The sequence below is a fragment of the Poecilia reticulata genome, chromosome 8, assembly GCF_904066995.2.
Source record: "Poecilia reticulata chromosome 8, P_reticulata-male-v2, whole genome shotgun sequence".
NCBI classification, from domain to species: Eukaryota; Metazoa; Chordata; class Actinopteri; order Cyprinodontiformes; family Poeciliidae; genus Poecilia; species Poecilia reticulata.
In genome coordinates, this window is record NC_088837.1 from 27,132,951 (window position 1) to 27,146,828 (window position 13,878).

At 46.7% G+C, this 13,878-nt stretch overlaps 1 protein-coding gene across 1 annotated transcript; it reads right to left on the minus strand.

Annotated features, from left to right (window-relative positions):
• Positions 1–5,261: 5,261 nt before the first annotated feature.
• LOC103469508 (uncharacterized) lies at positions 5,262–13,125 on the minus strand. The gene is made up of 5 exons (XM_081610430.1): positions 12,800–13,125; positions 9,222–9,523; positions 6,229–6,518; positions 5,975–6,107; positions 5,262–5,899 (listed from the first exon to the last, which is right to left on the minus strand). Exons 2-5 carry the CDS (start codon positions 9,472–9,474, stop codon positions 5,883–5,885), a joined length of 693 nt encoding a protein of 230 aa, XP_081466556.1. The 5' UTR covers positions 9,475–9,523; positions 12,800–13,125; the 3' UTR covers positions 5,262–5,882.
• Between the last annotated feature and the right edge of the window lie 753 nt (positions 13,126–13,878).

The following is a 13,878-nucleotide window of genomic DNA, read 5'->3' on the forward strand; positions in this document are numbered from 1 at the left end:
CTCAGAACGCAGGAATTGATATTTATTTAGGTTTTATTCTGTCACTGCAGGGGAAACTTTACACATAATTATGAAATCAGTTTCTGTGGAATAAAAATCTGTTTGGTTTTTTACATGTTTTCTTCAGACTGGAGGAGAAAACTGATGAATTATTGTTACATTTTGGCTCATAAACATTCAGTTTCTTTTAATAAGGACATTTTGGTTCCATCTTTATTTTTCATTTTGTCCTGAACTTCATGTTTTAGCTGCATTTATACCAAACTGACTGCATGAAACGGTTAAACATGAGTTTTAATGTGAACCACATAAAGTTCTGAAATCACTTTGGCTCCACTGAACATGAGGGATTTCCTGGGTTCTGCCAGCAGGTGGCGCTGCGGCGCCAGGAGGATGTTGGTTCTGTTTGAAACGTTTCAATAAACCACTCATCAAAATCTACCTGGATTATTTTTTACATTTCAGCTGAAGGTGTGCAGGGATTTGGAAAATATGAAATTAATTAGAGGAAAATGTTAATATTAAGTTTATAATTGAGTCATTCTGGTTCCTTTGATCATTTCTGTCATTTTCAGTTTTTCTGCCTGAACTGATGAAGAAGCTCGCTCCTCCTCTTCCTCCTCTTGTTAATTATTCATGTGTTCATCGTGTTTCTGACTCCTTCCTCCTCCTCCTTGCCAACGGTTGCCATGACAACAGGCTCCCTCGCCCCAGAAACGAGATGTGAGGCCTGATGTCTTCCCGAGTCTCTTGATGTTTCATCTGAGACTAAAATAAACGGGCCGCCGGACCGGATCTCCGTTCAGACCTGCGGTTCTTCGCTGACTCGGTTCGTTTGGTGAAGATCTGAGGTTTTGATTAGGACAAATGAAGCCGATTTAAAACGTTCATTCAGAAAACATTGAAGATTTTAACTGTTCTGTCCGTTTATGTTGTAATGAATAAACTTTGGTTGTGTTGGTTAAACACCACAAGCCGTTTCTGCTGCTAGCGCTAGGCTAGCACATTAGCTTTGGTTGCTTTTACCCAGAATGCCCTGCGGTGTAGTCCACTTCCTGCTTTTGGAGTCTCTGGTCCGCTGGACGGTCACATTCAAACCCAACCAGAGTTCAGTTCAACTGGACCCAGACGGAGGTTTGGAGGACCAGAGTTAGCTTAGCAACCGAACCGGACTTTGACTAGGCAGTCGGCCTTAAGCTCCGCCTCCTTCCCACATTCCTCCCAGTTTGTTATCAACATCTGGTGTGAATTTTATATCAACAGGTTCATATTCAGGAATAAATAATTTCTCTTTTGCTCCCATGTGTGAGCAGCTGTCCTCTGATTGGACGGTTGAAACCACCAACATCCAATCAGATTGAGGCCAAGCAGCTTCTTGTTTCCTGTTATTTTCTAGATTTCATTATTGGACATTAATTAATAAACTCATAACAAGCTGAATAATCTGAGCTGATTTGTGAATAAATGATTCAGTTTCTGATGAACGAGGCTGAAGGATTTATTCTCCTCAGACGTCATTCACTCATTCATCCGTTAGCTTAAGGCATGCAGAGACTCAGACGCCATCGGTGGTGAAGCTTCATGCTGGAGCCGAGAGCTGAACAGGAAACAGGAGATTAAATACAAAAAAACGATACAAATATTAAAATACAGATTCAACTAAACCGAACAGGATCGATTCAGCATCAATCAACAGAAATGAAAAGTCCTGCAGCCGGTTTGGACCTTCAGTTCAGAACGGAAACAGAACCTTTAGCTTCACCAGTGGCTTCATATCAACCACTGGATCCATCAGGTTTCAGAACCAGGACTGAACCAGAACCAGATCAAAAACTGACCAGTTAGACTCTGGGCAAGTTTCCAACCAATCAGAGCCAGGGCCAATTAGCACCAACACTTAGAGCCAAAGCTAATTAGTAATGGCCTAGTTCAAGGCCAAACTGTTTTAGATCCTACCAAATGATAACTGACAGACAGCAGGCTAGCTAAAAAGTTAGAGAATCCGACTCTTGGTTCCTAAAAGCTTCGTCTGGACTTTTCATTCCCCAGAAATAAAAACATCTGATGAAAGAAACGTTTCTGTTCAAATAAAAACAAGTTTCTCTATTTACACGTCTTGTGCCAGCAGATGGGAGGTGTTCATGTTACAGTCACAATGTTAGCATAATGTTAGCATAATGTTAGCATAATGTTAGCATAATGTTAGCACAATGTTAGCATAATGTTAGCATCATGTTAGCATAATGTTAGCATAATGTTAGCATCATGTTAGCACAATGTTATCATAATGTTAGCATAATGTTAGCATCATGTTAGCATAATGTTAGCATAATGTTAGCACAATGTTAGCATAATGTTAGCATAATGTTAGCATAATGTTAGCATAATGTTAGCATAATGTTAGCATACAAGCAGCAAAGAGAACAGTCAGGTTCCAAACAGAACCCAAAGTTTTCACACTGAGTCAAGCTGCACATTCAACGTTTCACTTGCATAATGTGGCTAGTAAAGAGGCTACATGCTACAATCAGAGCTGGAGCGGGTCGGGCCGAGCCGTGAACCAGGTGACTGGGGACGCGATGGTTCTGATCATCCTCAGATCGGACCAGCAGAAGGTTCTGATGGTCCAGGTTACTTTGTTTCCTCTTGTTCCACCCAAACAGTAACGGACCGTCTGCCACCTGGTTTCCACTCAGCGGTGTGGTACTGGTGGTACTGGTGGTACTGGTGGTACTGGTGGTACCACTCAGATAACCATAGTGGCCATTGAGAGAGGAAAAGTAAAATCCTTTCATTTGGTTCTAACGGACCAAACCTGCAGGTTTCTGTTGCACAAAGCAAGAAGCTGGGAAGGAGAAAGTGACCAGAACCCAAGAGAAAGTGACCAGAACCCAAGAGAAAGTGACCAGAACCCGGTTTCGTGTTGAACAGAACCACCTGAGCTCAGCCAGCAGGTACTTAGAGTTTGTCAGGTGAAGCTGCAGCTCAATGTAAAGCCTTCAGTAATAAGTGTAAACATGCACAGGTGATACCAGATTCTGGTTCTGTTGCAGCCAAGTTCATCTGGGCCGAGTCCAAACAGGAGTCCATTAGCAACATGGCAACGTTGGTGTGCAAGAATAATTTACAGTGAATAACAGTCAGTCACAGTAGTGATCATGCAGAACGATTACATGAACAGACTTTTCTTCCGTTTGGCACCAGAACCCTGCAGGGCTGCAGCATCAGAACATTTCAGCAGAAGCGCCAGCAGCTGATGACCCGTCTGACCTGAGCTCAGTCCACCGGGCCTGGGATCCGTCCTGCCTGCTGGTCGCCAACGGCGCTAAGACGTTTGTAGCTACAGCGCGTCAGTTTGTTCACATTTACAAAACCGCTAAACAAACAATTAGCTGTGCTATTAGCACATTAGCATAAGTTTCCCCACCACTGAACTGAACTTCCTGCTTCAGGTCCAGAAACTTCCTGACTCTAAAACTTCTACCTGCCAATTTCTATGCTCTGCTCAATTTTTACTGGTTTTGTTTTTATAGCAATTATTGGAATTAAAATCCTCATAAAGTGTAACTGGACTTGGAAACGGATCATTTTTCCACCTGGCAGCTGCAGAACAAACTTTAAACTTTTTATTTTGGCTGATTAAATAGAAACTTTCATTTTATTGAATTTTTTTACTAAATTGTGACCCATAAAGGACGGGTTCTGACTCATCTGGGCCTGAAACTGCAGCTAGCCTTGGGTTCCTGCAGGAAGAGGAAACGGCTCAGGGTTCCTGAGCTGAACTCGGGTCAGACGGAGCGCCGCCCTCAGGAGAACCCGATCCACTCCGATCCCATCAGAAAGGCCCAGAGAGCCGGAGATGCCGAGTAAACGTAACCTGAGCTCCCAGATGAATAGAAGTCCCGGGAATGACGGGGAATAATGTGATCCGAGTCATGGGTTCTGGTCCAGTAAGCGGAGACGCTGCGGTCAGACCGGATCATTAAGAATGGCTGAGGGGCCGACCGGGATCGCTTTCAGAGGTCGACCTTCACCGGTCAGGCTGGACTGAGGTCCGCCAGGCCTTCTCGGGTTTTCACCGTCTGACAGCTGCTGCTTTCGCAGGATTCAGTCAAACCTTCCAGCTTCAGTCCAGCTGATGAAGAACCTTCCTCTTCCTCTTCCTCTCCTCCGCAGCAGAGCCGGTCCTGCTGGTCCGGTTTCCTGCATGTTTTGCTTCTGTTCCTGGTTCAACATCCTGGCATGGCGAAGTTCTGCAGAGGTTCTGCTGATGAACCATCCAGGTGTGTTGGACCAGGGAAAGAGCTCACAGGTGCAGGACGCCGGGCCTGGAGGACGGACCTTGGACACCTGGACACCTGGTGGGACGAGGCTGGAAACCTGCAGAGGAGCCGCTGGAGCAGCAGCTCCTCCTCGCTGGAGAGACTCATCATGAGGTTTAGCCCAGCAGGGACATGAAGCCCAGCAGGGACATGAAGCCCAGCAGGGACATGAAGCCCAGCAGGGACATGAAGCCCAGCAGGGACATGAAGTCCAGCAGGGACATGAAGTCCAGCAGGGACATGAAGTCCAGCAGGGACATGAAGCCCAGCAGGGACATGAAGCCCAGCAGGGACATGAAGTCCAGCAGGGACATGAAGTCCAGCAGGGACATGAAGATGAAGCCCAGCAGGGACATGAAGCCCAGCAGGGACATGAAGATGAAGCCCAGCAGGGACATGAAGCCCAGCAGGGAGATGAAGCCCAGCAGGGACATGAAGTCCAGCAGGGACATGAAGTCCAGCAGGGACATGAAGCCCAGCAGGGACATGAAGCCCAGCAGGGACATGAAGTCCAGCAGGGACATGAAGCCCAGCAGGGACATGAAGCCCAGCAGGGACATGAAGCCCAGCAGGGAGATGAAGCCCAGCAGGGACATGAAGTCCAGCAGGGACATGAAGTCCAGCAGGGACATGAAGCCCAGCAGGGACATGAAGCCCAGCAGGGACATGAAGTCCAGCAGGGACATGAAGCCCAGCAGGGACATGAAGCCCAGCAGGGACATGAAGCCCAGCAGGGACATGAAGTCCAGCAGGGACATGAAGCCCAGCAGGGACATGAAGCCCAGCAGGGACATGAAGTCCAGCAGGGACATGAAGCCCAGCAGGGACATGAAGTCCAGCAGGGACATGAAGTCCAGCAGGGACATGAAGCCCAGCAGGGACATGAAGTCCAGCAGGGACATGAAGCCCAGCAGGGACATGAAGTCCAGCAGGGACATGTCACGACCTCTGAACTCCAGCGGCTCAGTGACGTTTTAAATTCAGCTGATTTTATGGGGAAGTTTTGATTTCCTGACTTATGACTGGTGATTTAAGATGGACTCTGATCATCAGACCGATGGGGGTCCAGAACTGAACCATGAGTCGGTTCTGGACGCAGTGGCTGAAGGAAACCTGACGTTTGGGTCAGAGAAAGGTGGAAAAGTTGTTGTCCGTTTCTGTCCTGCCTTCACAGTAAAAGTCTTGATTCCCAGTTCAAAGTTTCATAGCAGCATCTCAGTTTTACAAACAGCTCAGAACATTTTGGCATCAGAACATGAGAACCAGCAGCTTGTTGGATAATCCGTCCTGCACAGAGACAAACGCCTGATTCCAGGGAGAGAAGAGCGTCGGATCGGGAGCGAAGCTGGAACGATCCGCCGGTCAGCGCTGGGACAGAGTTGGCTGGTTGTGTTGGAGGTAGAGCGTCAGGCAGGTCATGCTCATCGTCGTGCAGAAATAAAACCACAAGCTGGAACAGAAGTACGATAGTTTTTCCATCTGGTGAAGGTGGATGGGACCGATAGAGCTTCAGAGACGAGACGGTGCTGCGCTGGTCTGGATCCGGTCCTGAAGATGTCATCAGGACTTCAGAATCCCTGCAACAGAAGAGCTGACACTGACGCGTCCAGACGGAGTTTGGGCTGCGGGTCTGGGTGAGGTTCCATACTTACGTCCCCAGTTGAAGGCGACGGCTGCAGCGATGATGGCGATTCCCCCTAAAATGGAGATGACGGACAGCACCAAGGCGTTGCGACCCAAACGGCGGGCTCCGTCCACGTTGCCCTGCTGCAGACTGTTCCGAGACTGAAGGGAAACATCGACCAGGTTCACAGGAGAAAAATATGACCAACGGTCTGCAAAGCATGTTTGGCTGTCCTTCCATGAATCCTGGGATTCATCAGCCCTTCCTTTGGGAAAGTCTTACCATCACGGAGAAAGTGAGGGCTACGATGTTGATGGGCACCAAGGGGCAGAAGCAGGACAGGATGGCCAGGATCAGGTAGTCCCTGGGTTTCGATCCGTCCCCAGTGACCTCTGTGATGGCACTGGGCTGGCGTGTGAGCGAGGGCCTCGGGGAGCCCGCCGCCAACGAGCCGGACCGGCTGCCCAAGCGAGGCCGGCCATTAATGTGGCCGCCTGGCTTAGCGTGAAACTTGGGCGACACAGAGGACACTGTGGGAGACGTTTCAGCCATGACAGGAGCGACGCCGTTACCTGGAGGGCGACAGACCAGCGCAGGACGCTCAGAGACCCGGTGGGCAAATCCTTCATACGCAGAAAAACAAGCCTGAGAGGCTGATCTCACCACTTCAGCCTCTTCCAATACTTTGTGTAAAAACTGAGCTGACCGAGCAGCCAACACAGGCTGGCGACTGTTTAGGAAGACCTGAGCGTTTCGTAAACTCAATTAGCCTCATCATTATTTTAACGGATCGTTTTACTGATGCTAATGTAAACAAACAACAGTAACGGGATATTCATGACTATCGTCTGATGTAACAAGCTCAGATGATTATTGCTCTCCATCATAACAGGACTGAGCGTGTCCTGTTATGATGGAGAGGTTAGAGTCAGAACCTAACCTCTCCATGACGATGCCCTAACTTTCATACTCAGTGATCATTTCCATGGCAACATGAACGTTTATTTACATCTGCAAAAATGAAACAAACTAAAGAAACATTTTTATGGCGGTGAACGTGAAAAATGCAAAACTCCTTGGTTTCATTAGCATGTGGTAAACATGCTTAAGGCTCTTATTTTGAAATAAAAAAGGAAACAGCTGGTTTGTCTTTCTCCTCGGGTTGACCGATGCTCCTTACACTTTAAACTAATTTATGTGGCAACATTTTATGTTAAAAGAATTAGCAATGAGAGAAAGGGATGGCTATCACTTAGCTGCTAGCGATGCTAAAGCTAGCATCTGATCAGGGCTAAACTAGACTAGTTTTTAAATATATTATTATGCAGTGGTGGAGAAAGTACTCAAAAAATGTACTTCAGTAAAAATAAAACTACCACATTAACATTTGTACTTAAGTAAAAGTAAAAAAGTACTGGCTTTTAAAAATACTTAAGTATTAAAAGTAAAAGTACTCGCTGAATGCATTAGCTAATCGCTAATATCATTAAGTGAACCTATCATATTTAATTTTAATACATCAGAAATGTGTTATTTTAATGAACAGCCACAGATAAAGAATGTTTTTATTGAGTTTATTCTCTGTAACATAGTTTAGACTTAGATATGTGATTCTATGCATCATAATTTCAGGGATGGAAACATCTGGTCTCCTGTCCTAACATAACATAAACTTCACTTTTCTTTGCCACTAGTGGCTTTTATTTTGAAAGAAATCCAACTGGCAGAGGAGGACATGGAACCAAGGAGCCTCGTAGCAGAGTTGTAGTCTGGACCACTGAACCCAAGACCAAATCAAAACCAGCACCCCGCGCTACATGACAATAACATTTAGTGCACCTATCAAAACTGCTTCTCAAATTGATCTGAAAGATTCACTTTCCCATAAAAACACCTAGATATTAAATACTTAGAGCTGAAATAAATGTAACCAGTATCGATTCAAACTCTTCTTCATTCTGTTTTGCTTTCATCTCTGTGCCACAATACACAGAGGTCTCCTGCCATCCCTAAAAAAATAACACCCTGTGCGGTTGCCCATATTGCCAATGTCAGAAATAATAATTGTCTGCACCATTAAACATAGCAATTAACAACGCTCAACTATGAACACTGTCCAAGGCCCAATAAGCAAGAAGTAACCAAGCAGGAGGAGGCGACTGTTCTCATCCTCCCTCCTGCTGCAACGTCTGCCACCATGACAGGAGATGAAAACAAAGAGCAATGAGCATGTTCTGGTCTTACGTTGTTGTTTTATTTATTCGCCAATATATAATTTTTTAAAAAATGAAATAAAATAATAATAGCTACTGCAGTGTACGCAGAGCATCACAAGAACAAAGAACGGCTCTCAGTGAGGTTTCAGACTTTAGGACTTAGTAAAGATCCGTCCAGAAGAATCGGATCGTTCCTTCCAAGTGACGCTAAAAGGTGGACAAAGTCCCACCGTCTGTGAAAGCGAAGCGCTGCTGATCTTACATGTCGCCATATCAATATTATATATATATATATTACTGACATTAGACAGACATCTTCTCCCGCTCAGAGGAAACCACTGCGCATGTCTGGAGCTCCGCAGCGAGTAAAGGTGGAGCCGATGGGTGACAACAGACACTACGTCACGTTATTGATAGGATTTTACGGCGCCACCTTAAATCCCTGAACTTCATATTTTAACGGAAAAATAAAACACAATGCGACTTGGATGTAACGAGTAACGAGACAGTTTAGTAGAAATGTAGTGAAGTAGAAAGTACAGATACTTACTGTAAAATGTAGAGGAGTAAAAGTAGAAAGTATCCATTATTAAATCTACTTAAGTAAAGTACAGATACACGAAAACTGTACTTAAGTACAGTAACCACTGTTATTAGAACATCTTTAGTTAAAAACTGTAGTAGTGTCTGGACTAAACCTGTATAATCTTTAGTCTGTGACCCCAGGATTGTTTTTTCCTCGTCCTGTTAGCTGGACTCATTCCTGCTTGGAAAAGATTCACAACTCGCAGGTAAAGTGTCATTTTTCATTTCACAACAAACATTGTCTGAAGACACAACTCAAAAAATATATAAGAGCCAAAAAGTTCAAAAACGTCCAGACAAGCCCCCAAATAAATCTATAAAAATTGTTTCCATCTTTCATTTCCTAGTTTGGTAGCAGAGCTTTGACCAGTAAGAGCTGATCTGTGTGGATTAGCCGCCAGTCTGACTGATAAACTCTGCAAAGCGTCTCAGGTTTTATTTTTACCAGCAGCTTATGATGAGAAATGAACTCACTGGTCTCTGTGACCTCACTGATTACTGTCAGGTGGTCGACTGATTTCTCTCTTTCTATTGGTCGGCCCTCTGATGTTTGCTGCTCTTCAGCAGCGGGCTGAGGGGCGGCGGCCGGCTGAGGGGCGGCGGCCGGCTGAGGGGCGGCGGCGGGCTGAGGGGCGGCCTCTCCGTCTGGCTGTGAGCTCGTTGGCTCCTCCGGCTGCTGCCGGGCCGCCATGCAGGTTTCTGGGGCGCCACTGGGACTGGTGGCCATCGGACTGGTCAAGTGGTCTGGTGAGGAGCAGCTGAAGGCAGGAATCGTTCTGGAAAGGATTGAAGAAGAAGTCAGTGGTTCTGCCTGGAAAACTCACAAATGTAGAGCTTTGGTGTAGAACGGGTGGATTTTATGGACCTCCATCAGCAGCAGGCTGAACAGAAAACAGGAGATGAGTGACACAGATTTACTTTTAGTCATTTGTAGAGAAAGCAGAAATTACGTTTCATAGCAACAACATGAATTATAGACTGAAAAATGGAGGCAGAAGCAAATTACAGTAAAACAGGATGAGGATAAAAATATCCTGACATGAGCGGCTGGCCGGGCCGGAGCTGATCTGTGGATCATGCCGAGTCCAACATGTTCAGGCTGAATCAGAACAATTTCTGAGTGACATACGGTTCACTCCTTCAATCTGAAATGTACCCATAATTTACTCCCAGATTAACTCAGCTGGTAGTTATGAGCAGTTGCTGCTTTGACAGAAAACACACCCGGTTCTGATGCTGCAGGACGCTGTGACGTCCACACCAGTGATCCCAGTAAACACAAACCAGTCAGAATGGGGAAGGCAGCTCTGACCTCAGTGTAAAACATTCAGCTTGTTTCCTCCTCTGGTTACTGAAGAGCCAGCGATGCTGCAACGCTGCGATGCTGCAACGTTGCGATAGTGCAACGTTGTGATGCTGCGACCCGGCGACGCTGCCATGCTGCGATGCTGCAACGCAGTGATGCTGCAACGCAGTGATGCTGCGATGGTGCAACGCTGTGATGCTGCAACGCTGTGATGCTGCAACGCAGTGATGCTGCGACGCTGCAAGGCTGCGATGGTGCAACGCTGTGATGCTGCGACGCTGCAATGCTGCGATGGTGCAACGCTGTGATGCTGCAACGCTGTGATGCTGCAACGCTGTGATGCTGCGACGCTGCAAGGCTGCGATGGTGCAACGCTGTGATGCTGCGACGCTGCAATGCTGCGACGGTGCAATGCTGCGACGGTGCAATGCTGCGATGCTGCGATGGTGCGATGCTGCGACGGTGCAATGCTGCGATGCTGCGATGGTGCAATGCTGCGACGGTGCAATGCTGCGATGCTGCGACGGTGCAATGCTGCGACGGTGCAATGATGCGACTCTGCGATGCTGCAATGCTGCAAGGCTGCGATGGTGCAACGCTGTGATGCTGCAACGCAGTGATGCTGCGACGCTGCAAGGCTGCGATGGTGCAACGCAGTGATGCTGCGACGCTGCAATGCTGCGACGGTGCAATGCTGCGACGGTGCAATGCTGCGACGCCGCCACTAAAAGACTCCGTGATGTCGCGTCTCAGCCATGGACACATGAGGCTTCAGCCCTAAACTCTGCAACTGTCCCGTGTGTTGGAGTTATTTATTCTTTCATTCTTAGTTTACTTTCTATATTTTTTTATTATTTATTTTATTATTTAGTTTATTTGCAGGTTAATAATTGTTGATTTAATTTACTTTTTGTTTCATTATCCTTATTTGTTTTTCTAAGTAAGAAAAGAAGAACTGGGGCTCCACTTTCTATAACTATGGGGAATCGGACCGGCATGTATTGGTATCGGACCGGCATGTACTGGTATTTGCAAATGACTAAATATTTAGTTTAAGATTTATTTGCAAATAAACAGAAAACTTGGTGAAAATGTGGCTTTGCAAAACGAAACACCATTTTTCTCTTATAATCCCGAGGAAAACTGCTGATCTCTCAGCAATCAGTGGGGGAGGGGGGAGAGGCGTCTGCCGCTCCCCTTCCTGCTCACATCATTATTTATTTGTTCGGATGTAAATCTGATGAACCTTTAATGATTTTAGGATTTTCCATCCTGACACTCTGCGGTCCAGAAAGACCAGCGGCCCGGTTGGTACCGGAACCATCGACTCCCACAGCAATTAACCTGCTGGTTCTGTTCAGCTTCGGACCGAGGATTAATGCCTTGGACTTATCAGAACCGGGGGAGACGAACAGAACTGACCAATCAGCAGGGGTCAAAGGTTACCACTGTGGTCGAGTTGGGAGTCAGAACTGGAGGTTCTGGGTGTGAATAGTTCTGGTTTGAGTCGGACCTCTTCTGACCCGGCCCGGTCCAGTCCCATTAGCAGGTTTCTCTTTCCTACACCCTTATGACCCAGTGGGTCAGCAGCCAATGTTCCGGACGAGAGGCGGGGTCACCTGTCCAGATGTCCAGGTGTCCAGGTCACCTGTCCAGGTGTCCAGGTCACCTGTCCAGGTGTTCAGGTGTCCAGGTCACCTGTCCAGGTGTTCAGGTCACCTGTCCAGGTGTCCAGGTGTCCAGGTCACCTGTCCAGTCTGTTGTAGGGCACACAACCACACACACCTGACAGTCATGTTTTTGGCCTGTGGGGAAACCGCAGAACCCAGAGAGAACATGCCGTCTCCATGCAGAGGGACCCGGGCTGGGAATCGAACCCAGAACCTTCTTGCTGCAAGGCAACAGCTCTACCAACTGCACCACTGTGCAGCCCCAAATTCCTGAAGTGTTTATGAAAAATTAATTAAAAAAGAAAAGAAAAACTTTGGGTGCCCCCAAAAGTTGGCGCCCTGGACTGCTGCCCTAAACTCTGCAGGCAGAAACCAGTTCAAGCTGTTTAACCAGTTTAACCAGTTTAACCAGTTCAGACCTGAATCCGGTTTGTGTTCATTCAATTCTTTAAACCGTTTTACAGCAGCAGAAATATTCACTTTAACTTCATATTCACAAACATCCAAATTTGAAAATAAATATTTTTATTGAATAAAATGGTTGAATTTGATTTTGTTCTTTGAACAGAATTTATAAAATATAAATATAATAAATATATTTATATAATATAAATATATTTATATAATATAAATATATTTATATAATATAATATAAATATAATAAATATATTTATATTATATAAATATATTTATATAATATAAATATATTTATATAATATAATATAAATATAATAAATATATTTATATTATATAAATATAATAAGGCGCCATTTCAAATCAAACACAAAGAGTCTGAATAAATTCATGGACCTGCTGGTTCCGGCAGGACCAACTGGACCGGCGCCAGCCGCCGGCAGCACGTTCTAGAACCCGTCCAGAACCGAGCAGCTGAGGTCCAGTTCGACCTGAACGGAACCAGCCGGAGGAGAGCAGCTGAGCTCGAGTCAGAACCTTCCAGGCGTTCAGCCGCCGAGAGCCGCAGGCTGAGACAAAGGCGTGACACGCCCACCCAGAACCAGCCGAACCGGGACCAGAACCAGGACCAGCAGCAGGTTCTCTCACCTCTGGAAGCTCACCTGGTTCACTCCACAGCCAGCAGCAGGGTGAGCTGCATTGTGTCTCTGCAGGGGGTCCGGCAGGTTCGGGTGAGTCCGGGTGGTTCCGACAGGTTCGGCTCCAGCAGCGGGTCTGGAAACTGAAGTGGAGAAAAGCAGCAGGACGGAGGATCTGAGCTCCTCTCTGGTTCCGGACGATGCAGAGAATCTGCAGCAGCTCCAACTGCAGGGGGGAGTGTGTGTGTGTGTGTGTGTGTGTGTGTGTGTGTGTGTGTGTGTGTGTGTGTGTGTGTGTGTGTGTGTGTGTGTGTGTGTGTGTGTGAGAGAGAGAGAGTGTGTGAGTGTCTGTGGGAGTGTGTGTGTGTGTGTGTGCGTGTGTGCGTGTGTGTGTGTGTGTACAGTAGCTGCTTTCTTTTGTTTTCTGAAGTGTACACACATACATGACGGAAAGAGCTTTCAAAATAAAAGCCTGTGAGGTCCCTGTTCTCTAGTCTTCAGCCTGTCCACTGTCCCTCATTTCCTCCATGTCTGAGTCCAGTTTGTGTCCAACCTGAGACTGGTGGAGGTTATGGGCCGGTTTAGGTCAGCAGAATGGCCTAGTCAAAGCTTGATGTTCCGTCCCTCCTGTCAGTGAGAGGAGGTGCTCCAGAGTTCTGACCCAATAAAGCACACCACACTTTTCAGATTGTTGTTTTAAATGTTTAAAGCCACAAATTATTTTATTCCCTCCAAGTTCTGGTCTGTCGGCTCGACTCGAGGTCCCACCAGACCGGACCGGACCGGACCGGTTCAGACCAAACCCGACAGAACCGCAGACTTCAGAACAAATAGCCAGGCAGTGAAGTTCTGGTGACCCAAGTCTGTTTTTCTCCATCCGGATCCTTCGGGTCGGTCTGGACTCCCAGAACCTCACACACTTTGTCTGGATCCATTAAAGGCCTAGAGAACCGAGACCGAACCGACCGGGACGGGTTGAGGTTCTAATCTTACCATGAAGCAGTTTGACTCTGAGCGCTTTTCAGCCTGGGCTCTTATTTTGGTATTCTACAGGAAGTGTTGATCGTGGTTTGTCTGCAGCTTTAGTAAAGTTTCACCGCCAC